The sequence below is a fragment of the Megascapheus bottae genome, chromosome 9 (assembly GCF_031878675.1).
Source record: "Megascapheus bottae isolate mThoBot1 chromosome 9, mThoBot2.hap1, whole genome shotgun sequence".
Classification (NCBI taxonomy): domain Eukaryota; kingdom Metazoa; phylum Chordata; class Mammalia; order Rodentia; family Geomyidae; genus Megascapheus; species Megascapheus bottae.
The window spans coordinates 27456840-27480291 of NC_143517.1; the positions used below are offsets into that span (position 1 = coordinate 27456840).

Sequence of the window (23452 nt, forward strand, 5' to 3'; positions counted from 1 at the left end):
GAAACACAAAACCTTGATGGAAAGTTCATTTTAGATGCACATTATTCTTACTAATTGTAAAATACTTGCTTTACAATATGACTTGAAAATGCAAATTAACATTTAAGTAGTTAGTACGTGGAAGAACTTATATTACAATTGAATATATAACATATACATATAGATATTCTCTATTTTTATATTTTTAACTTATTTTTTCCAAAAATGTTCATTTTCCTTTCATGGAGTACAAGATATATTGTTAATAAATGTATCCTTTATTGTTCTGAATTCCTTCGATGACTTCTTTCTAAGTGATTTCAAAAGTCACTTAGAAGATAATTAGAAAAAAATAATAGATCATACTGGAACTACTTCCCTCTAATGAATTCTCTGTATTTTAGGAATGAGAGAATAAGGGCCCCAATATGATATATGGCTGGTCCAGCATTGTGAAGATACCAGCTCAGGCCAGCAACGTTCAGAGCCCACCATTTTATGCTGTTTTCCAAACTGAAATCTCATTTTCCCAGTGTTATTCTGTTTTCTGTTCATTATAGTCCATTATATATTTTGATGGTAGAGAGCTTTCCATGTTTGCTGGGACATCACCCAAGACTTGAGTTTAAGCCCCAACCAAAACAAAACAAAAAAATCAGCAGCAGCGGAGGAGGAGGAAGAGCAGGAAGAGAAGGAGAAGGAGGAGGAGGAGGAGGAGGAGAGAGAGAGAGGAGGAGGAGGGAGTGTGGCCTAGTGGTAGAATGCTTGCCTAGCATGCCCAAAGCCCTGGGTTTCAATTCCTCGGTACCACATACACAGAAAAAGCCAAAAGTAGCACTGTGGCTGAAGTGGCAACGCACTAGCCTTGAGCAAAAAGTGTCCAAGGTCAGTGCCCAGACCCTGAGTTTAAGCTCAAGAACTAGCAAAAAAAAAAAAAAAAAGAGGAATGAAGAAAGGATGCAAGGAGAAGTGTGTGTGTGTGTGTGTGTGTGTGTGTGTGTGTATTATTGTTGTTGTTTTTGTCAGTTGTGGGACTTGAACTAGGTCTGGGCGCTGTCTCTGAGCTTTTCAGCTCAAGTCTACCACCCTATCCCTTGAGCTACAGCACCACTTCTTGTTTTCTGGTGATTAATTGAAGATAAGAGTCTCATGGACTTTTTAGTGTCCAGGCTGGCTTTGAACTGAGATCCTCAGATTTCAGCTAAGGATTACAGGAGTGACCCACTGCGCTGGGCTCAGAAGTATATTTCATAAGGGGAAGAAAAGGCTCTGTTCTCTCTCTCAATAGAAATCCTGCCCAGATTTGTTGTGATTCTTGGTCCTTATTAAGAAAGTTTCGACCTGTGCCAAGGAGGCTTAGTGTATCTCCTATTCCTTCCTGTAAAGTTTTCAGTGTGTCAGCTTTTACCTCCAGGTCTTTGATCCATTTGGAGTTAATTCTAGTGCAGGGTGACAAAGAAGGATCCAACTTTAGTTTTCTGCAGGTTCTTAACCAGTTCTGCCAGCACAACTTGTTGAAGAGACTATCTTTCTTCCATTCTATTGTTTTGGCTCCTTTGTCAAAGATTAGGTGGCCATAGGTCTATGGTTTAATATCTGGGTCCTCAGTTCTATTCCATTGGTCTTCAGGCCTGTTCCTGTGCCAGTACCAAGCTGTTTTGAGAATTATAGCTGTAATAGAGTCTAAAGTTTGGAATTGAAATTCCTCCAGCGCTGTTCTTTCTGCTAAGAACTGTTTTTGCTATACGGGGTCTTATATTATTCCATATGAAATTTTGGATTGCCTCTTCTATTTCTTTAAAGAATGACATTGGGATGTTGATGGGTATTGCATTGAATTTGTAGATATCTCTTGGCAAGATTGTCATTTTCACAATGTTGATTCTTCCAATCCAGGAGCATGGGAGGTTTTTCCATTTCCTTAGTTCTGCTTTAATTTCCTTGTTTAGGGTTTTAAAATTTTCGTCAAAATGGTCCTTTACATTCTTAGTTAAGCTAATTCCTAGGTACTTTATTTTCTTTGAGGCTATTGTGAAAGGAGTTTCTTTCCTGATTATTGCCTCGTTCCTCTCACTGTTGGTGTAAAGGAAGGCAGTTGATTTTTGAGGGTTGATTTTATAGCCTGCTACTCTTCCAAAGTTTTGAATCAGCTCAAGGAGCTTGGGAGTAGAGTCTATAGGATTCTTTAAATACAGAATCATGTCATCTGCAAAGAGGGATAGTTTTATTTCCTCTTTCCCTACTTGGATCCCCTTTATGCTTGCTTCTTGCCTTATTGCACTGGCTAGGAATTTTAGTACTATGTTAAAGAGGAGTGGAGAGAGTGGGCATCCTTGTCTCATTCCTGATTTTAGAGGGAAACGAATAACAACAGATGCTGGAGGGGATGTGGCCAGGAAGGATCACTACTACACTGTTGGTGGGAGTGCAAACTCGTTCAACCACTATGGAAAGCAGTGTGGCAGTGCCTCAAAAGGCTAAACATAGAACTCCCCTATGACCCAGCAATTCCACTACTTGGCATTTACCCAACCATCCAGAAACAAGGACATACTAAACCCACTAGTACAACAATGTTCATTGCAGCACTATTCACCATAGCAAAGATATGGAACCAACCTAGATGTCCCTCAGTTGATGAGTGGATCAACAGGTTGTGGTATTTGTACACAATGGAATTCTATGCTGCTGTCAGAAAGAATGACATCGCCCCATTTGTTAGGAAATGGAAAGACTTAGAAAAACTCATATTAAGTGAAGTAAGCCAGACTCAAAGGAACTTAGGCTCAATGGTTTCCCTCATTCGTCATAATCAGTAGAAACCTTGGGCTCTACTAGCAGAGATTTGCAATAGAGCAAAATCTTGATACATAAGGCCATATAATGTGAAGCTAATTGAAAGGACCTCCAGGATATTGAAACAAAAGCCATATAATGAATGATTGTTGTCCTTAATGTACTATGTTGTCTCTCATCTCCTTTGCTGTCCCTTGGTTATCTCATATTGGTATAGTATCTCACTTTGTTATCTGATATATTGAATTTATTTGTATTTGGATATTTGAAATTTGATAGGGAAGGGGGGAAAACCAAGACGGGTGGGGGGTGTGGGGGGGGAAGGAAATGGGTACCAAGACATGTGAAAGGGTATCAATGTATGTGAATTAATGCACCTTCTATCTGGCAAATATCATGTAACCCTTTTACTAATTACAATAAAAAAAATTAAAAAAAAAAAGAAATCCTGCCCAGGAATCCAGAAGACCACTCAGTAAGTAAACACATATCTATTTAGTTAGCCACTTTCTTGAAAATTTGATATTATTTATTGATTGGTGGATTTAGATATAAGTTGTTTGTTTTATAAATATTTAAGTGCCTACTAAATGTGAGCACCTACTCTTAAGTGAGATAAACCTATCTCTTTGTTTGTTTGTTTTATTGCCAGTCCTGGGGCTTGTACTAAAGGCCTGAGCACTGTCTTTGGGCTTTTTCAAGGCTAGAGCTCTACTGCTTGAGCCACAGACTCAAACCCGGGTCTTCATGCATGCTAGACAAACACTCTACCAACTTCTTGGCCTGATAAACCTATCTTCTAATACTAGTGTGCTGTTTTCTACTGGTAGAATCTAGTTTTTAAAGGTGTTAGAAGCATCACACAAGATAATTCACACAAAGCATGGAGCACAGCACCTTGCAATAGTATGGAATAGAATAGCTACTACTATGACTTCTTCTCTTCCTAATAATAATAATGTTAATAAAACATGGATGCATTTTACTACAGAGAATAGATTTTAAAGTAAATAAATGTAATGTAGACTAATAAATGCTTTCATATAGGCCTGCACAAGATTCAGAAATAGTAATAAAGGTACTTATAAAGATACTTATAAAGGTACTTATAAAGGTCAAAGAACTTTTTATAGCATAAATTATGGTTTAGCTTAAGGTTGAAAGCTGAAGAATCCATTGGATGGTCATGGTCAGAATGTTGGAGTTGGAGGCATTTCCTCCAGCTAGCACATATATAAGCTGACCAGCTTGGAAGATTAAAGCTCATTGTGTGACAAACAACTTCACATCCTATGCAGAGGAATCTGGATATAGAAAGATTATTGTGCATGCTTGAAACTTGTGATGGCACAGAGAAACTATATATGTGTGTATGTATAATACATTATGTTATAATATATAAATATAACATATAGTAATGATATATTACAACATATAAATATGATATATCGCAATCACATATTACTTATAACATGTATAATATATTTTATATTTTACATGTACTATATGCCATATATTTTCATTTTTATTTATTTATTATTTATTTTTGCCATTCCTGGGCACTGTCCTTGGACAATTTGGGCTCAAGGCTAGCCCTCTGCCACTTGAGCCACAGCCCCATTTCCAATTTTTTTTTGTGTGTGTGTGGTACCGGGGAATTGAACCCAGAGCTTTACGCATACTAGGTGAGCACTCTACCACTAGGCTAAACTCCTGGCCCCAACTGTGTATTTTTATGAAGATAATTCTAATGAAAAATATCCATGTTGGAACTGAAATCAAACTGGGAAAAGAGAAGTCGTCAGGCCAGGACAATTGGCTAGGAGGGACAGAGGAGTTGACGAATCAGGAGAGAGGACACGAGTGTCTCTTTGGTCCTGGTCTAGGTACAGCAGGATGCACCAAGAAGCCTATCCTGTCCCTAATGTTCTCTCTTCCACCCTCTCTCTGGCACTGATAGGTCTTGCTGCATGTAGCTGCCATGTTACTTTTGCAACTGACCCTGGGCAGGAGACTATTGTGTGTCACAAACGTGTCACATCGTTTTCCCCAACCACAAGCAGGGCAATGAGGCACCCTGCCCACTGATTCCAGAATCACCTTAGAGACTTCTTAAAAATGTCTGTTTCTAGGAATCAAAGTCCCTTCGAGTTGGACATAAAAGTTTCCCCTTTTACAGTTTCCCTAGTGGACAGTGACTGTGAGAACTCCAGTAATTCATCTCTAGAGGGTGGTCCTTGCACTCAATCATCTCTCTGGCTCCAGGAACTTTCAAAAATAGATTTAAGACATTATTCCTCTGGAGACGTGAAGTCTTGCTTTGAATGGAGAGCCCTAACACTGCAGAGCATTCCTCGGGACTGCCAGTTAGATTTAGAAATCATTACCCAAGATTGTCTTCCTGTGAGATTATCTTGCCATTGCTTGAGTAAATGAAATGAGCCCTCTAACCTTTCTTTATGTAATTACAAAGGGATAGCTGAGTTGCAATTTTACAGAATTAGCCACAGAAAAGTTTTGAAAAGCAAAGAGGCTAAGATGAAAGAAGGTCCCTCTCACCAACTTATTACTGTGAAGACATCGCCTTGAGATGGAAGAGCTACCAATGAGCCCAGCTCTTCAGAACCTGGTGCCCTATGAAGTGTGCATCAGCAGGAAATCTCCTGGCACAGAACAAAGACCTGCCTTTGATCTAATCCATTGCATCAGAGCCCTTTTCTTACTCCTCTCATTTCCTAAGACTCTAGGGGAACTCCCTATGACTGTGCCATGCTTGTGTTTCCAGTTCACAAATCGAGGATCATCATTTCTCCCTGTGTTCACTCACTGGAGTGTGGGAGATGTGTTGCCTCTGAAAAAGATCTAATCCAATAATGGATCTGCTTAGGGGATGGAGGTGAGAGTGAGGGCAGGAGGAAAATTGTGGATGGAGTTGCTTAAAGTGATGAGTTATTAATCGCAAAGCAATATTTCCTGAATCTGCCTCCTCCTTAACATCTTTTGTGGAGCTTAGAACAACAACAAAGCAGACACCTGGGTTTGTCCACCATGCTAGAATCAAATGAATGCCAGAAACAGAACATTATGCCCTAGGTCTAGGTCTGGTGGTTTAATGAATCTCTCATGAGAGATTTTGTGCCCATCAAAATTCTTTGCTACATATGAAAAATCCATTTATTATATATATATATGTATATAGAGAGCTATAGTTATATTTACAAGGGTATTTTGTTTCTAAGTGAAAACAATAAAATAATTTTTTCTTGGAAAAGTTTTGCAGGCAAATAATAGTGACAACCCAAAAGTTTTGCCTTAATTCAAATGGTAGAATAAGTAAACAGGCATCTACCCAGAGAATATAAGAATTTGGGACTCCTACAGGAAAATATGACTAGTCTTCCTATTGTTTAAGTATCTACAGAATTTTTTAAAGAAAGAATAATGTTAAGAATACAAGTAATTAATTACTATAAAAATATATAGAAAAAAAGAAATGTACTTATTACCTGGCTTATGTAATGGTAACCCCTCTTAATTATCTTTATACAAATAATAAAAAGTTGAAATTTTAAAAATAAAAAAAAGAATACAAGTAAACTGTCTTGTCTAGCTCCGAAGAGAATTGATAATTCACTGTGAAGTTTAGATCTCTCAATAACTCACTTGACTAGAAAAATTCCAGAAAGTTCTTCAAAAGACAAGAAAATCCTATTGTAACTTAAAAGTATTTTATCCAGAATTATTAGGTAAAGACTGACTTTATCCAGAATTATTAGGGAAAAGGAGTTCAGAAAAGTTTTACTGAGCAAATGTCACTTGAATAGGGTGTTGAAATTTGCCAGATAGAGTGAGCAAGAAGATAGGCCCTATCTAGGGAGTGGCATAGAAGGCAAGAGAGGGTGGAATGTTTAAGAATCTTATATAAACTTACATCAAAATCTGCATATAAACATATTTTATAAGGGTTGGGAATGTGGCTTAGTGGTAGAATGCTTGCCTAACATGCATGAAGCCCTGGGTTTGATTCCTTGGTATGACAGAAACAGAAAAAGCTCGAAGTAAGGCTGTGGCTCAAATGGTAGAGTGCTAGCCTTGAGCAAAAGAAGCTCAGGGGCAGTACCGAGGTCCTGAGTTCATTTCCAAGACTGGAAAAAATGTATTTTGTAAATCTGTATGTTTAAAAACCTTATCTAAAGATAGGTGTGATGGTACAGATTGTAATCTCAGTATCCCAGCAGTGGACAGGCTAAGGCAGAAGGATCACAAAACAGGCCATCTTAGGCTACATGGAGAAACACTGCTGGAAAAAAAGAAAATAAGCAAAAACATCTTATTATTCTAAAGTTTGCAAGGAAAGAAAACCAGAGGGTTAATGACTGAGTCACCTAATTTAACCTTTCCAGGTATTTGGCCTCATTTATTTTATCTGCAAAATTAGATAATAAGCATTTACCTCCCTAAAGCCAGGAGGCTAGATTTGATTATCTCTTCCTGTAGTACACAGGTTTTTTTAAAAAGCTACCATTCAATTATTTATTTATTTTCTCATTACTCATTTTTGATGGTTTGTTCTTGCTTCCCTGTGTCCAATACTTTCCTTTGCCACAATTCCTTCTAAATCCCCCTCTATCTATGAAACTGTCCCAAAAGATCTTACTTAGAATTTGTCCTTGTATTCTCTGACCTATTGAAGCATTTGGTGTCCCAGTTTCCCAGAATACCTTTTGTTTAGATGGTGACAATTTTTAAGTATACTTGTGCCTCCAATCTTGTGAATGGGTACTCTTCTTGTTGATGACCAAGACCATGTAAACTATCATTTTAAAACAATTTAATGATGTACAATTATATTCCTGGCAATCAGGAGGTGGAAGTAAAAGGAATTCCAGATCAAAGACAGCCTGGATAAAATAGCAAGACTGTACTTCAAAAACAAAACAAAGGGCCAGGAGTTTTGACTAGTAGTAGAATGCTTGTTTAGCATGCATGAAGATCCAGGTCTGATTCCTCGGTACCACATACATAGAAAAACCAGAAGTTGTGCTGTGGCTCAAGCACTAGAGAGCTAGCCTTGAGGAAAAAGCCCAAGGACAGTTCTCAGGCCTTGAGTTCAAGCCCCAGAACTGGCAAAAAAAAAAACAAAAGAAGAAGAAAAGAAAGCAAACAAATGCAATAAATGTATAGTCACATCAATGGGCATGTTCAATAATCCTAAAATACGCATACTGAGAAGCCTGCTATGCACCTGCTCTTAAGTTAATTTCCAGTAGATTTAGATATATAGGAATTATTTGATTTAGCCTTCATTAGCTAAACATAATTAACTCTCTAGTGTCTGGGTGTATTTAAGTGTGTGTGTGTGTGTGTGTGTGTGTGTGTGTGTGTACATGTTGGTCACAGGGTCTGAATTTAGGGCCTGAGTGTCGTCTCTGAGGTTTTCATATTCAAGGTTAGCACTCTACCACTTGATCCACAGCTCCACTTTAAGGTTTTTGTTGGTTAGTTGGAAATAAGAGTTTCATAGACTCTCCTACCTGGGCTGGCTGGGAACTAGAGTCCTCAGATCTCAACCTTTTGAGTAGCTAGGATTACAAGTGTGAGGCAACAACTTCTAGCTTATCTAGGCTTATTGACTCAGAAACAGCACAAAGTATATTCCTGACTACAAGAGAATTTTTCAACTAAAGTTTTAAAAATATGTTAGGTGAAATGTATCTGTGGCTAATGAGGCAAGTAATTATGTTTGAAATGTAAGGTTGGGTATGAAAAAGTACATTAATCAGCAAGTTATATCCTCTCAAAGTTCTCTGAAAACAGATGGAAGTGCACTCAGATTTTAGCTTGAAGTAAACTCCTTCTACCTCCTCATCCGCCAACCACTACCACCACCAACATACATTAGAAACTTCCCACCAGAATTCCATCAATGTAGGCTGTTATAAACAGTCCCTACACACAACAAAAAGATACTTAGATATTAATTGTTGGTCTTAATGAGTCTTTGTTTTTAATTTTTTTTATTTGAAAATGCTAAAAATAGGGCCGGGAATTTGGCCTAGTGGCTAAAGTGCTTGCCTAGCATGCATGAAGACCCGGGTTCGATTCCTCGGTACCACATACACAGAAAAAAAAAAGCTGGAAGTGGTGCAGTGGCTCAAGTGGTAGAGCTCTAGCCTTGAAAAAGCTCAAGGACAGTGCTCAGGTCTTGAGTTAAAGCTCCAGGATTAGCAAAAAAAAAAAAAATCACAGGAACCTGCCTCTCAAGGAAAATGCTTTTCAATAAACTCAATTACCTTGATTTTGTCCTTTGCTGTGACTGCTCAGATGGCTAGATACTAATGAAACTTCCAAGTCAGGTTTCTTGACCATTTATCTACCTGACATTGTTGGAGTGTTCCCAAGAGCATACCATAAGAACGCAAAGCAGGAAAGTGTGAGGAGGGAACAAATAGGAGTGAAGAAAGCAAGTGATATAAAAAAGTCTACTGGCCATGCCTGAGCAAGTACGTAGAAAACAACCCAAAGGTTACATCCGGCCTCATAGTTCTTCTAAGGGATGGATTACAACTCACTGTCCTAAAACAATTGAAGCCAACTGTTTAGTGATGGGCCAATCAGATCACAAATGCATTGAAAGAAAACAGTGATACAAACTCTCATCACCGCAGTCCTAGCAGATTTCACCTTCATAATCCTTCCCTCTCTAATAATGTAAATAGTAACATTAATTTGGATTTAACTCTTTAAACTGCTTTGCTTTGTTCATAATCCCTAAGCAACCAAACTATTTATTTCAGTGCTGCACTTACGCAAAGCGGAATGAAAATTCTAGTTCTTAAAATCTAATCCTTGTTGTCACCCACGCTCATTCAGAGATTCTGGTTTTGAATTGGCACTCCAGAATTGTAAAACATGGCTCTAATTAATAGGAGGTTTATAAATGTTTCCATTTTGCAAGAGTCCTGGACTGTGTCCTAACTGTCAAAGATTGTGTTGGAAGAATTAAATGTACTTAGAGGCCTGGAAGAGAGCAAAATAGGTGATTATAGTAACACAGAAAAGCAACAAGGCAAGGGCAGAATGAAACAAAAACAGGCACACTCAGGCAGCAGGCAGCTTGTAGAGACAGTACAAGCGCTACTGGCAATTGTACATCAACAGAATTAGAAGTCAGGACATAAGTGAGAAAATGCTTCCTGCACCAAAATTAAGGGCTTAAGTCCTATGTACATTGCAGCACTATTTACAATAGCTACATAATAGAAATAGTCCTACAACTGACCAATGATCAGGAAAATATGATATTGAGATATAAATAAATGTGATATTTAATATACCTTTAAATAATATACATGTGTATAAATACATATTTATATGTATATATGTGTATATATATATGAATGATAGAACTTTATTCAGCCATCAAAACAAGTAACACTGTCTGTCACCTACAGAAAATAGATGAGCCTGGAAGAAAATCATACTGAGTGAATTAAGTCAGGCTCTGAGAGACAAATGGCTCCTCCTTTCTCTCAAATGTGGAAGTTTAGTCTAAAATATAAACATTTATGAAGAAGCTTACAGTAGTATATGCATACACACACACACACACACACACACACACACACACGTAGATGGGGCCAGGATTTCATGGTGTAACCCCTTTGAATAATTAACAGTTTAACAAAGTGAATGTCAGGAAGCTGAAATGTATTTGTCTGACCAATGAGGGAGTTCAGGGGAGAAATTTGGACACATGTGGAAAGGAATGGTGGATAAATATAGTTACAATACTCAATGCGTCTTGGAATGTGGTTTAGTGATAGAATGCTTGCCTAGAATGCATGAAGCCCTGGGTACCACATAAACAGAAAGTTGGAAGTGGCTCTGTGGTTCAAGTGGTAGAATGGTAGAATGCTATCTTCAAGCAAAAGCAGCTCAGGGACCATGCCCAGGCCCCGAGTTCAAGCCCAGGACTGGCTAAATAAATAAATCCCCTCAATGTACATGCCTGAAAATAGACTGAGAAACTCAAGGGGTTGGGTGGCAATGGGTGGATGAGAGAGGGCAGGAAAATGTCACACTAAGATGAAGCATAAATGGACATGTTGAATTAAAACCCTTTTATACAAATATTTAAAATAAATCAAATTCCCTGCTGTTGTTGTATTTAATATTGATTCACTGTGTATTGTTTATCTGCATTGGGGAAGTGAAGGGGAATAACAAAATGGTTAGACAAAGGACAAAGGGACAGCGATACTCACAAGACAATATGTTGGAAATGAACTTGACAATTTGGGGGAGGGGATGAGGGAGGGAAAGTGGGAGAAAATTGAGGGAGGGGCAACAAGAAATGTTTGACAAGAAATGTACTCACTGAAAAAGAAAGAAACTCACTACCTTATAAAACCATAAACCGGGCTGGGAGTTTGGCCTAGTGGTTAAAGTGCTTGCCTAGCATGCATGAAGACCTGGGTTCGATTCCTCGGTACCACATACATAGAAAAAAGCCAGAAGTGGTGCTGAGGCTCAAGTGGTAGAGCTCTAGCCTTGAGAAAGTCCAAGGACAGTGCTCAGGCCCTGAGCTCAAGCCCAGGACTGGCAAAAAAAAAAAAAAAAAAAAAAACCATAAACCCTCTGTACATCATCTTGATAATAAAATTAAAATTAAAATATTAACCTGAAGATTCATTTTAAGAATTTGAGTTTAAATACCTAAACATCTATTTTTTATACTTTTGGTGCTTTCTTTAGAATTGAGAGGTGACATTTCAGAGTCTCACATCCTTATTTTATTTATTTATTTTTTTTTCCATAGTGGAGCTTTAACTCTGGGCCTGGGCACTGTTGCTGAGCTGTTCAGTTCAAGGCTAACACTCTGCCACTTGAGCCACAGTGCCACTTCCGGTTTTCTGGTGGTTAATTGGAGATAAAAATTTCATGGACTTTTCATGCTTCGGCTGCCTTTGAGCTGCAATCCTCAGATCTCAGTCTCCTGAGTAGCTAGGATTATAGGTATAAGCTACCATCACCCAGCCCTTATAAGTAATCACAAGTAATATTTACATAGTGCTTAATTCAGAGCAGGCAATGTTCTGAGGGCCAGAGCCACAAGTGAAGTAAAAATGTGAATCTTCACATCATTCCTATGTGACAACAGCACAACTGTTGTCTTACATTTACAGTTGAGTAGAGTAAGGCATAGAACTATTAGGTGGCTTGATCTAGGTGATCTAGTGAAATAAACATTATGCCTACTTTTAATCCAAAGTACCAAGTGCAAACATAGGCTGGTGCTCTGACTCCTGGTACTATAGAAAAGGCCTGTACCCAAGAAAGGCATTGACAGTGACCCTCTTCCACTTGATCTGCACCATCCATTCCAGTTTGGACTCTGTAATATGCTCCCTTTTTGGATCCCTATCAAAGTTCCTCTGGGGACTATCAGATGCCTTACCCAGTGACTCTGTCCTGCGAACTGAAGTCTCTAGTTGAAGCATAGCAAATCTTTTGTGCACATCTATTTTGTTCCTCTCATGTGTAGACAGTCTTTGTTCCATGCACCCATGGTAATGTCTTCCTACTTATTATTAGTATTTTATTTACATTTGTCCCATATTTTATTTGTCTGTGTCCTAAATCAGAATTGGCCTAGCTCCTAAATTTGAATGTTGGCCAAACAGAAAGCATAAGAGCAATTTATTTGCAAATTGGAAAGAAAAAGTCACTAAGGAATCAATTAAAGATGCTATTTCCTCCTTCAAAAAGGATACACATATATTTTGTATATTGGCTTTGCATTTATTGTGATTAGCTTGTTTCATATCTGAGTGAACTCTGCTTGGATTACATTTTTACATGAACACGGAGAGTGAATCCACCATGGCTGTGGTGAGCTGGAACGGGCCTAGTCTTTGTGTTGTCTAGAGCTCATTCAAATGTCAGAATTCACGAGTGAACTGCAATCTTTGCAATCTTTAGGAGGGCAAGGAGGAAAAGTCCTCCTCTGAGGGCACTGGTTAACTCAGGAGCTTGCACTCCTGGATAACTCTGCTCCCTATTGAACCTTCCAACCTGGCAAGACTGAAACTCATCCAGAGTTAGGAAATAACAGATTAACGCAGTCCATTTCCCAGCAATACTTGGCTTGAAAATAAACTCTCAAAGATAGAAAACTTTTGAAGAGCCAAAGAAAATAAGTGGCATAGTTTGAGGACTTGCAGTGAGATATGTCAGAGAGGTAGAAGGGGGTATAGGGGGATGTGAGTGAGAAAAGGGCTTCATTATAGCCCTTCAACAAGTATTCCTCCTGGTCTTGCATGAATTACCCCTGTATTGAGAACTAGAAGAAAATACATGGATCTTTTTACCTAGGGCCAACTAATTGCAATTCTAACCTCTCCATCTCTTATACACTTTTAACCTTTACATTTAAACCTTACAGCACTTTCTTTTGAATTTACAAAAATAAACCTGAAAATATAGCTAAATTGGAGTAATTGATGATATAATAAAGGCTAGACATTACTATATACATGGCACAATAGATAAAATTTAAGACTGACCCGACTGTTGGCAAAGGAGTGAAGAAAACTGAAATTCTCATATACCACCACGCGAACGTCCAATACCACATTCATTTTGTAAGATTATTTGATTATTTGTTTAATATTAAGTATGCATTTACCATGTGATCCAGCTATCCCATTCCTAAAGAGAAATAAAATTATCCATGCAAAAGACTATTGATACAAATGTTCAGAACGTAGCCTAGAATTCAAAAGCATGTCAATAAGAGAAAGATTAGCAAACTGTGAGCTCCACAATGTTATTACTTTTTTACAATGAAATATAAAAAGAAACAAACAATTGATTTAAAAATCTTCATACTGTGAGTATATTCATTAGATTAATCTTTCTGCAACAAATGATAAGATTACATAGTAGACTGCTATCTTTCAAGATGAGTTTAAAGGAAACATTATATGTCAGATTTTTTTAATGTAGTAGTAGAAAAAAAGCAAAAAGAAATTTAAAAAGCTGCTGACCATCTTGTATACCTCAACTAATAAAGAACATAAATGCAAAGATCAAGAAGTGAGAAAGATAGGAAGATTTTTTTTTTTTTAAGACAGATTAGCAGAAAAGAAGATAGATCAGACATCAAGGTTATATTAGGGGAAGAAAAAAAAAAAATCTTCCGTAATCCTTTATACTGCATATAGCACCCCCTGGAGGAAAACAATGAGAAATATTACTTCCATGTTTAATAGAACCTAATCTGCTGACAGATTTATCTATCCAGCAGTTTTGCTTTTAAATAATAGATCCATGTAAAAATCATTTTGAAAATATGATAAAATTCTAAAAGAAGCCCTTTTTTGAATAAAAAATGAACTATACAAGATGCTTTCATGGGAAGAAGTTGTGTCAGTCAGGGATTATAGACCACTCAATTACCAACCCTAAAACTGTTAAATCAAAACCAGTGTGATGAGGGCTATAGTTGACTTCTTCTCGCTTTCAGGACTGAGGCACCACTTTCCCTAACAGTTTGAATGCAGGCTTCCCAGGGCTCCATCTGTGACCACATACTGGAACTTTCTATCAGTCACAGGGCTGTGGCTGTGTCTACGTTAGGAGGATATTCACCCTTGACGAAGGGGCCTTCTGCTGCCAAGAGCATTGCTTGGTCTTCATTCGGTGCTGGGCTGCAGCTTGGCTAGATCCTATCGCTCCTGCTTCTGGTTCACTAGCCTTTTCTTCTGCAATTTCGAATCGTTCTCATTCACATCCACCAAATGTTGATTTCAGATGTTCCTTTTGACATTTTTAAATTTATATTATAAAGGTGATGCACAGAGGGATGATTATAGTGACATAACTCAGGTTGTGAGTACATTTCTTTTTGGGCAATGTCACCCTTCCCTTCCCTCTCTCCCAGCTTTTCCTCCTGTCCTCACCCACAATTTGTAGCAAATGCAGTATCCAGTAAATACACACTTTGTCTCTATTTTTTGACCCCCTTTACCACCTTGGACAAATAAATGAATAAAAAAGACAAAACTAAAAGAACAGCAGCAACAAAATCTCTCATTTCCTGGAGTTCATTCCGATTCACATTATCTTAAATGTTCAGAGACACCTAGGCTTAAGGTTCAAAGACTCCTGAGAGATTCATTTCTAATTGAACAGCAAAAAGCCAGAAATGGAGGTATGACTCAAATAACAGATTGCTAGGCTTGAGCAAAATGCTAAAGGATAGCACCCAGGCCCTGAGTTCAAGCTTCCAGTATTGGAACAAAAGACAAACAGATAATGGAAAAATAAATACACAAACAAATGCTCAAAAATTAGATTATAGTATAATCCTTGCCACTTAGGAGATGAAGATCTGAGTATAGAGTTTGAAGCCAGCGTGGTAAAGTCTGGAAGATTATATCTCAAAGAAACCAACCAAGTGTTGAACTGGAGGTGTGGTTCAAGAGGTTGAATGCCAACTGTGAATAAGAACACTGAGAGCATGAGGCCCCAAGTTCAAGTCTTGATACTGGCACAAAAAATTGCATTTTGATTGTGTTTGAGTAACTGTATAATATAAATATGCTAAGCATATCAGTGAGCTGAACATTTTAACACTATTGTTTATAAAGACAATTTTGGAGATAGTCTCTGAAGCCTTTTGTGGAGATGAGAGAGGCAGATGAGATGAAGTAGGAAGCTCTGGATTGGTTTCCTTTACCTATTAAGCCTCTACATGCAATTTGTTTGACACAATGGTCTACTGATTGGAAAAAATGAAAACCACTTATAAGCAAAATTAACTCACAAGTTTTATGCAAAGAAGAGCTTATATCCTGAAGTAAGGAAGGTATAGTTCCTTTCCCTTAAACTACAGTTATTTTGGGGCCACTTTGCATTAGCTAAGCAATCATGCTTGAACTTTGCTTGGGACTGGAGTAAATATATTATAATTTCATTAAATGATATACATCTGATCAAAATGTCTGATTGAGGAGGTACAGAACGTGAACCCAGCTAATTAGGAGGTAGAGCATTTTGCTTGCTTTCACCAAAATACCAAGGTGGCCCCGCCAATTATTTGGGGCAAACAAGTCATGACCCAAAAGGTCATAATTCAAACAATCATCCTGCCATGCTCCGTAAGGCAAAGGGACGTTTGTTTGGTAGGCTGAAGTACTGCTGCCCTGGACTCTTGGTTCGGCATCAGGATCCTGGTTTTATGTACCCTTCAACTTCCATTCCTTTATTATGGTTGGCCCAGAACAGGGTTGTACCTTTTAGTTCTGCCTGACACCGTCTGCATGATGGGATTGCCTTGACATCTGTAGTTACATGATCTATCGTTAACAGGGTCTGTTTCCCAGTCTACAAAATGAGGTGCTTAATCCACATGACCTCTTAAATCCCTTCCAGGCCTGACACTATGTGAGATAAATAAAACAATATTTTGCAACTAAAACAAATTATTCTGCACATGAAACTGAATATTCACCATTGTGGTGGCTTTTATGGTGGTGATCATGGTTAGGCCCTTGCCTGTACTTATAGCTTGCTGTGTTGGTGTCTCAGTTCTAAACATGGTTCTTTCATATACAACTCTGGTGTAACTTGTGAGGAACATTTGCACCCCCAAGTAGTTCATTAAAAGTTAATACTTCCATGACAGAAGGGGTCGCATTGTGCTCATAACCTCACGAAATTGAAACCTCTGTGTATAACTACTTAATAGGGAAAAAAAAGTTAGTGTTATTTTCTCAGTACAGGGTAGGTCATAATGAATATAACTTGCCTAATGAGAAAAATATCAATATAAAGCACATCTCTGAATATATAACCTTGGCTATGCATGGTGTAGGCTATATAATCCTGGATTCTGTGCCTATCAATGTGTCATGTAGGTATATTTAATAGGGCAGCCAAAATTGTGGGTATTTGTGTAAAGAAGGGTTCTCTCTTATTAACAGTTATCACATTTTATTTCATCATTCTTATTTAATTTTATTTTTATCATTCCTAGCAGTTTAAAGTACCAAGAGACTGAGACTTGGTTTGCTTATACCCTTTCATATATTCGCTTGCACATGACATTATTCACTGAGCTTTCCTGCAAGACAAAAGAAAGATGGAATAGTTCAGTTTTATTGATAAAACTCATACATAGAAAAATATAAATTAAATAATAGAATTAATGACATTAATAACATTTCTTAAAAATCTTCTATATAGACTCTCTAGGTAGATATGCTTGGCATATACAGAATAGATGGCACATATGACATATTTACTGCTATATGAAAAGAGCAAGGCATACAATTTGAAATCAGAAATTTTCATTGAAATATATTTAATGCATACATTGAAAGATTTTTCTCTCTTATTGCATATTTAACTTTTTTCAAATAGTACACCATTTTACTATTTTGTAGTTTTCAGAACACAGGTAACATTTGTACACAATGCTGTTTAATTCCTTCAGGAAACTTTTAGTAGGGTTCTTGTCCAGCTTGAAGGAGCTGGAATGTTGTGAGGATGAGTGACTTGTCTAAAGCCTTGTGAATACTGAGTAAAACGAAATCTCTGACTTTGGAGTTTAAGTCTCACCTTCTTTCTAAAGAGCAGTTTATTTGTTGAGCTATTTATTGACATGTATATTGACTAAAGTTATTATAAGAAGCACTAGAGGCAATCATTCTTAATTCTCTCCTTCTAAGGTGATAAAGAACAGAATATATTCTTCATTGTACATATTAAAATCCCATAATCAATAAAGATACTCTTCACACCGATGGTGCAGCATTCCTCTGAACTATTCTATATATGTCAAAAGTTACCTTTTAAGTTACCTTGGGAGCCGGTGGGTTTTGAGAGGAGGAGAATCATGGACTAGCTTCCCTCAACTCTGTAGGAATGGAATGATGACCTGAGCAGCCATCTTGAGAGGGCACCAAAGGAGAGTCTTAATCCCAACACCACCACAGTTTTCTAGCTTTGTATCCTTAGGTATTTCATCATGTGGATCTCTGGTTCCTCACATGCTAAGTGAGCTAATGAATGTTACCACAAAGGCTTGTTGAAGAGTTGGGGAGTTAATACATGGGAATCTGGACACATGGTGGGCAAGTGCTGCTTGTTACACATATTAATTTACCTAGGAGTCAGAGAGAACACTTCCTATCTCTAGTTTACACTTTCCTTTTGTACTCTGGTTTGATAATGATTTGGAAAAAGAATGAGAAGTTAATCCTGGTACAGAGCAGGGGACTGGCAACAATTTTGGCATGCTTGCTTTGATTCATATGTGAGTGGAAATATCAGGGCCTGAGCACTGTCCTTGGACTTTCCTCAAAGCTAGTGTTCTACCCTGAGCCACCGCACCACTTCTGGCCTTTTCTATGTATATGGTACCGAGGAATTGAACTTGGGTCTTTGTGGCACTCTACCACTAGGCCAAACTCCCGGCCCAAGGGCCACACATTTCTATTCTCTTTAGTTGTTCTTTTCCAGTTCATCAAACCATTTGCATTTTATAATAATTACAAGTATACATTCATCTGTCAATGTTTTCTCTCAGTTCTTACAAAGTAAAAAGTAATACTCCTTTTCATTGGTTTAGAAGTTGTGGTTGAAATGTGCAACAGAGGAGAAAACAGTGAGAAAGTGTTCACTTACCACCACCATCTGCCCATCCACCAGCATTCTCTGTATAGTGGTTTCCTTGTCACCCCAGTTCTGAACTTGAACCAAAGTGTCATTGTCTAAGGTTACAGTACTCTGAAATGCAGACAGAATCAAATCAAACACATGTTTGCACACTAACATTTTACTGGATATCATTTTCTTTTCCTATGTTGTGTTGGCTCAGTTGGCTTTGGGATGGCATTTACAATTCCATTTATTTTAAGACTTTTTCAATTTTCAGGGCTTTTTCAATAGTCTTGTTGACTATTTTTACTAGGGGGGAAAGTTATAAGTGTAAAACAAAAGCTGTGCTGGTGATTCATTCTTATAATCCTAGCTACTCAGGAGGCTGATAACTGGAACCACTCTTCTCTACAATTAAGTGACAAAAAGCTAGAAGCAGAGGTGTGTGGTTCAAGTAGAAGAGCATCGTTAGACTTAAGTGGAAAAAGTCAATCAAGTGTGTGAATTCGAGTTCAAGCCTCAGTACTGACACATAAAAAAGTGTAAAAATAACTTGAAGAATAAGTGAAACTTTCTTATCTTTTACTGTATAGGCAAACTATTTCATTATACATAAAGATTATTTTAATACAAAAGATAATAGCTTGTCTATATAGTATATGCATATGTATCACAATTAAGTTCCAACTTAAATCCATATGAGCTAATTAAAACTCTCATATGAAGACCGAATTAAAGGAAAAAAGTTCCTTTGTCTTGCTTATTTAACAATATTTTTCATTAAAAAAAAACCCCTCTCAGCTTAATTTTAATTATGTTCTAAAATCTATGGGCCAGTGATTGCATATAGAGATTCCCTTCTTGAATACTTGTTTGTTGAACATGACATTTGAAATATGATGTAAAAATCAGTGTTAATAAAACCTTTCAACAATATATTTATATATACATAAATAAATATATAAAATTCCTGTAATTTGGGTCAGGAGTTTGGCTTATTAGTAGAGTGCTTGCCTAGCATGCACAAAGACCAGGGTTCAATTCCTGGGTACCACATACACAGGAAAAGCTAGAAGTGGTGCTGTGGCTCATGTGGTAGAGCATTAGCCTTGAGAAAGCCCAAGGACAGTGCTCAGGCCTTGAGATCACACCCCAGGATGGGCAAAAAAAAAAAAAATTCCTGTAATTTATTTGGGTTTAATATAGTATAGACATCTTTATTGAACATGTTAAGTAAAAACTTTTGACATGAATATAAATTTTGTCATATATAGGAAGTAGTGTATAATATTTAGTTAGTAACTATTAAAATGGCATCATGGTCCCTTATATCAGAATATGGCCCTCCAGAAGAATGAGTAATCCTCTCCTGAGTTCGCATTCATTTCAACCAACAAGTAGTTTTTTGATTGTTTTTTTTTTTTATCCATTATTATGTGTTCTTTCAAATAGGTAGTAATTCCCTATCTGTGGTGCTTCACACATGAGTGTGAAGAAACAGACAATAAGCAAACAATAAGTTACACATAAAATATATATTACAAATAAAGTCATATTGCAATTGGAGCTTGTGTGTCACTTCCAGGTTGAGATTAAAAGAAGCTCAAAGTGTCTTTGTCTTTTTGACCAAGGGAGACCCCAAGTTTCATATGATGCAATAACAAAGCAGTTGCACTTCTTCTGGCCAGAATCCCTGAGACCATTAAAAAGGGGCAGAAATCCTTCCAACCTATCCTCCACCTCCCCACAAACTTCCTCATCTCCACCCCACCCCAACATGGCTATGAATTAGAAACAATTCCCCACTGTTGGAGGCCATTGAGGGTCTCTAACTCATACCATTGCATAACCTTATCTACATCTGCTGTCACAAGTTTTGTTCACTGTAATTCTCTTTGTGGGAAACTTGAAAAGGGAGAGGTTCGTTTCTGAGAATACTAAATTGTAATAGACAGATAGGATCCTCCAAATTTGGTCTGGCAAGCATTTACATTATCAGGTGCCCACCCCAGACATTATCACCAACTCTACCCCTGACCACCAGGCATTTTTCCACAAGGATCCCAACCAGCTCTTAATATCATTGAACTTCTACATCTTCAACTTATGGTTTAGCCAAAAGATGATCTAAATAGGCTCCTACTGCCTACTTAGAATGATTTGGTTTTGCTTTTGTTTTTGAGACAGAATCCTACTATGCAGCCCAAGTTCTTCTGGAATTCGCAACATAGCCAATGTCAGTCCTCAAATGCAGGATCCTCTTGCCTCAGCCTCCAGAGTGCTGGGATTGCAAGTGGGCTCCACCATCTCCCCAAAGAGTGATTTCTGACTAACATGCTTACAAAAGGCTGTTGTGAGAATCACCTTAGTTTTATAACCAGCAGGTGAAGTTTCTTCAAATTCTTCTCCCAGTTTAAAAGAGATTTCGGTGTTTTTAAAGATGCTTTTAGTCTTGATGGTGATTACATCTCCATCAGCACTGATGGTCACAGTGGGTTTCGCCAGGCAACCTAGCTTCCTGCTGGCTTTTTTTATTCCTAAAAATCAGGGATGGTAGGAAAAGAGTTCAGTCTTTTGTTGGCTCCAAAAACTCATGTTTATTTATACAAATCTTGGCTGAAGAGGAGCTTTCGGATGTTTTTTTCCCCTCTATTTTTTTTTCTGTGATACCATTAACATAGATATGCCATATTAACCATTTTAAGTGTACAACTCAGTGACATTATGGATGTCATAATATTGTACACAAACATCCCTACTATATACAAGATTTTCTAAAGCACAATTACCATATTATATCTGCTATTGTTCAATCTTTCTTTTTTTAGTTTCTTTTTTTTTTTGCCATTTCTAGGGACTGAACTTGGGTCCTAGGCATTGTTCCTAAGCCTCTTTGTGTGAGAGCTAACATTCTACCATTTGAACCATAGCACACCACTTCTGGATTTTTCTGAGTAGTTTACTGGAGACAAGCGTACCATGTTTTTTTCTGCCTGAGCTAGCTTTGAACCACAGTCAGTCAGATCTCAGCCTTGCAAATAGCTGGGATTAAAAGATGTGAACAATATACAACAATACCTAAAGTAAATTTCAAATAGAAGAAACAGTGGGGAAATGTGGTTTATGGAATTCATGTTGAAAAAAGCAATCATAACATGTAATAATTCAATAATGTTTCCCCAAGATATTTACATTCCCATCTCCTTTCATTGCTACCTTGAATGTTAGAGAGTCTCATTTAAGGACTTGAAATGAGAAGATTATCCTGGGTTATAAGAAAGAATCCTTAAAATAATCAGAAGTTTGTGTATAAAAGAGAGGAAGAGGGATGTCAGACTGTAGAAGAGAAAGCTGAGAGATCACAGGGGCCAAGATTGAATTGTAGTAGCCACAGGCCACAGTATGCTGGTAACCTGTCCCGTCCGGCGGGACGTCAACTAGGGCCAAGAACCTAGAGGGAGGAATGAAAGGGACAGGAGACACGAAGAAGGCAGCAAGACAAGCCTTCTGATCAAGCTGCGAATTTTATTTTTCACACAGGGGCTTATATGCCTCTTCAGGAGAGGGGGTTGGGGTACTGCTCAGGGTAGGGTAGGAGGTCAGGTGGTAGGATGTTTACATATCAATACAAGCAGGCAAGAATTGCTTAGTGACCTTAGGGCAAGGAACTATGCAGGCACATTCTTATGCTAAGAATTCAGGGAAGGGGAGAATGTCCCTGACTGTAACCAACGGAAGGGAAACAAGATTTTTTTTTAATCCTGTAATGATTAAATGTTTATAATCATGTTTTAAATAACTGTGGTTTAAAATTTTTAAATTACCTATTTGAATCACTTTCTGCCTAGTGACTAGTATTTATATAACTCCATGGTAAATTGTATGAAAGAGTATATCATTTCCAGTCTAGTTAGATTTGGCCAGACCTGAATTTTAGTATTGACTTAATATTTATCCTTTCTATGTGACAAATTAGGAGACCCAAGATTAATTGTGTTTTATATAGAAAAAAAATGTGCTATTAAAACTCTCTCTCTCATACTGATATATGTAAATAAATATAACTCACCCAGCTCCTTCATGTAATTTTCAAAATTTTCACAAGAAATAGATTTCCATGTTCCTTGGAGCTGGTCCACCATACTGAAATAAGTTGATCGCAGAGAAAAATCGCTTCAAGTGAGTAGTATAGTTCAGGGTAGAGTTTCTTTGTAGGATATACCAGACACACGGATCCACTTCACCACCTAAAAAAAAATTCATATAGATATCTGTGTTGGTATTTCATGAAATAGAAATGAAACCTTTTTTTTTAAATGCAGTGTTCAGAAAGAACAATGAAGGAAGAAAAAACTGACATAAAAGGGAAAACTTGCCGGGCATGGTGGCTCATGCCTATAATCCAAGCTACTTAGGAGGCTGAGATCTGAGGATCAAGGTTCAAAGCCAGCCTGGGCATAGCACAAAAGGACCTGAGACTCTTATCTCCCATTAACCTCTAGAAAACTGGAAGTGGGGGCTTGGTTCAAGGGTAAGGCTGTAGCCTGGAGCTAAAGAACTCAGGGACAATGCCCAGGCCCAGGGGTAGAGTGGTAGCCTTAACCTGAAGAACTCAGGGACAGTGCCCAGGCTGAGTTTAAGCCCCATGACCCACCAAAAAAAAAAAAAAAAAAGGAAGGAAAACTGATTTTTTCCTTACTATCATCTAGATCAGCAAAGTTCATATCTGTCTTGTTTTTATCACAAGCATTAAAATGAAAAAGCAGCTATCCCTTGGCTTTTTTTTTCCTGATAATTTGAACTAAACTTCAGAAAGTTTATGGCATTTGAAGTACAGTTAATTTTAGGAGCCAGGAGCATAGCCTAGTGGTAGAGTGCTTGCCTAGCATGCAAGAAGCCCTGGGTTCGATTCTTCTGTACCACACACACAGAAAAAGCTGGAAATAGCTAAACTTGAGCAAAAAGTGTCCAAGGACAGTGCCCAGGCCCTAAGTTCAAGCCTCAGGAT

At 37.8% G+C, this 23452-nt stretch overlaps 1 protein-coding gene across 1 annotated transcript; it reads right to left on the reverse strand.

Moving 5' to 3' along the window:
* Window positions 1-16814: 16814 nt before the first annotated feature.
* Fabp12 (fatty acid binding protein 12) lies at window positions 16815-22685 on the reverse strand. Its single transcript, XM_090338687.1, has 4 exons — window positions 22514-22685; window positions 20809-20981; window positions 18472-18573; window positions 16815-16906 (listed from the first exon to the last, which is right to left on the reverse strand). The coding sequence occupies exons 1-4, from the start codon at window positions 22584-22586 to the stop codon at window positions 16856-16858; spliced, it is 399 nt and encodes a 132-aa protein (XP_090194813.1). The 5' UTR covers window positions 22587-22685; the 3' UTR covers window positions 16815-16855.
* Between the last annotated feature and the right edge of the window lie 767 nt (window positions 22686-23452).

Coding starts and splice junctions, on each gene's coding strand:
- Fabp12 (XM_090338687.1), bottom strand. CDS start 22,586: ATGGTGGACCAGCTCCAAGGAACATGGAAATCTATTTCTTGTGAAAAT. Junction 20,982..22,513: donor AAATTACATGAAGGAGCTGG/GTGAGTTATATT, acceptor CCTGATTTTTAG/GAATAAAAAAAGCCAGCAGG. Junction 16,907..18,471: donor TGGATGGGCAGATGGTGGTG/GTAAGTGAACAC, acceptor TTTGTCTTGCAG/GAAAGCTCAGTGAATAATGT.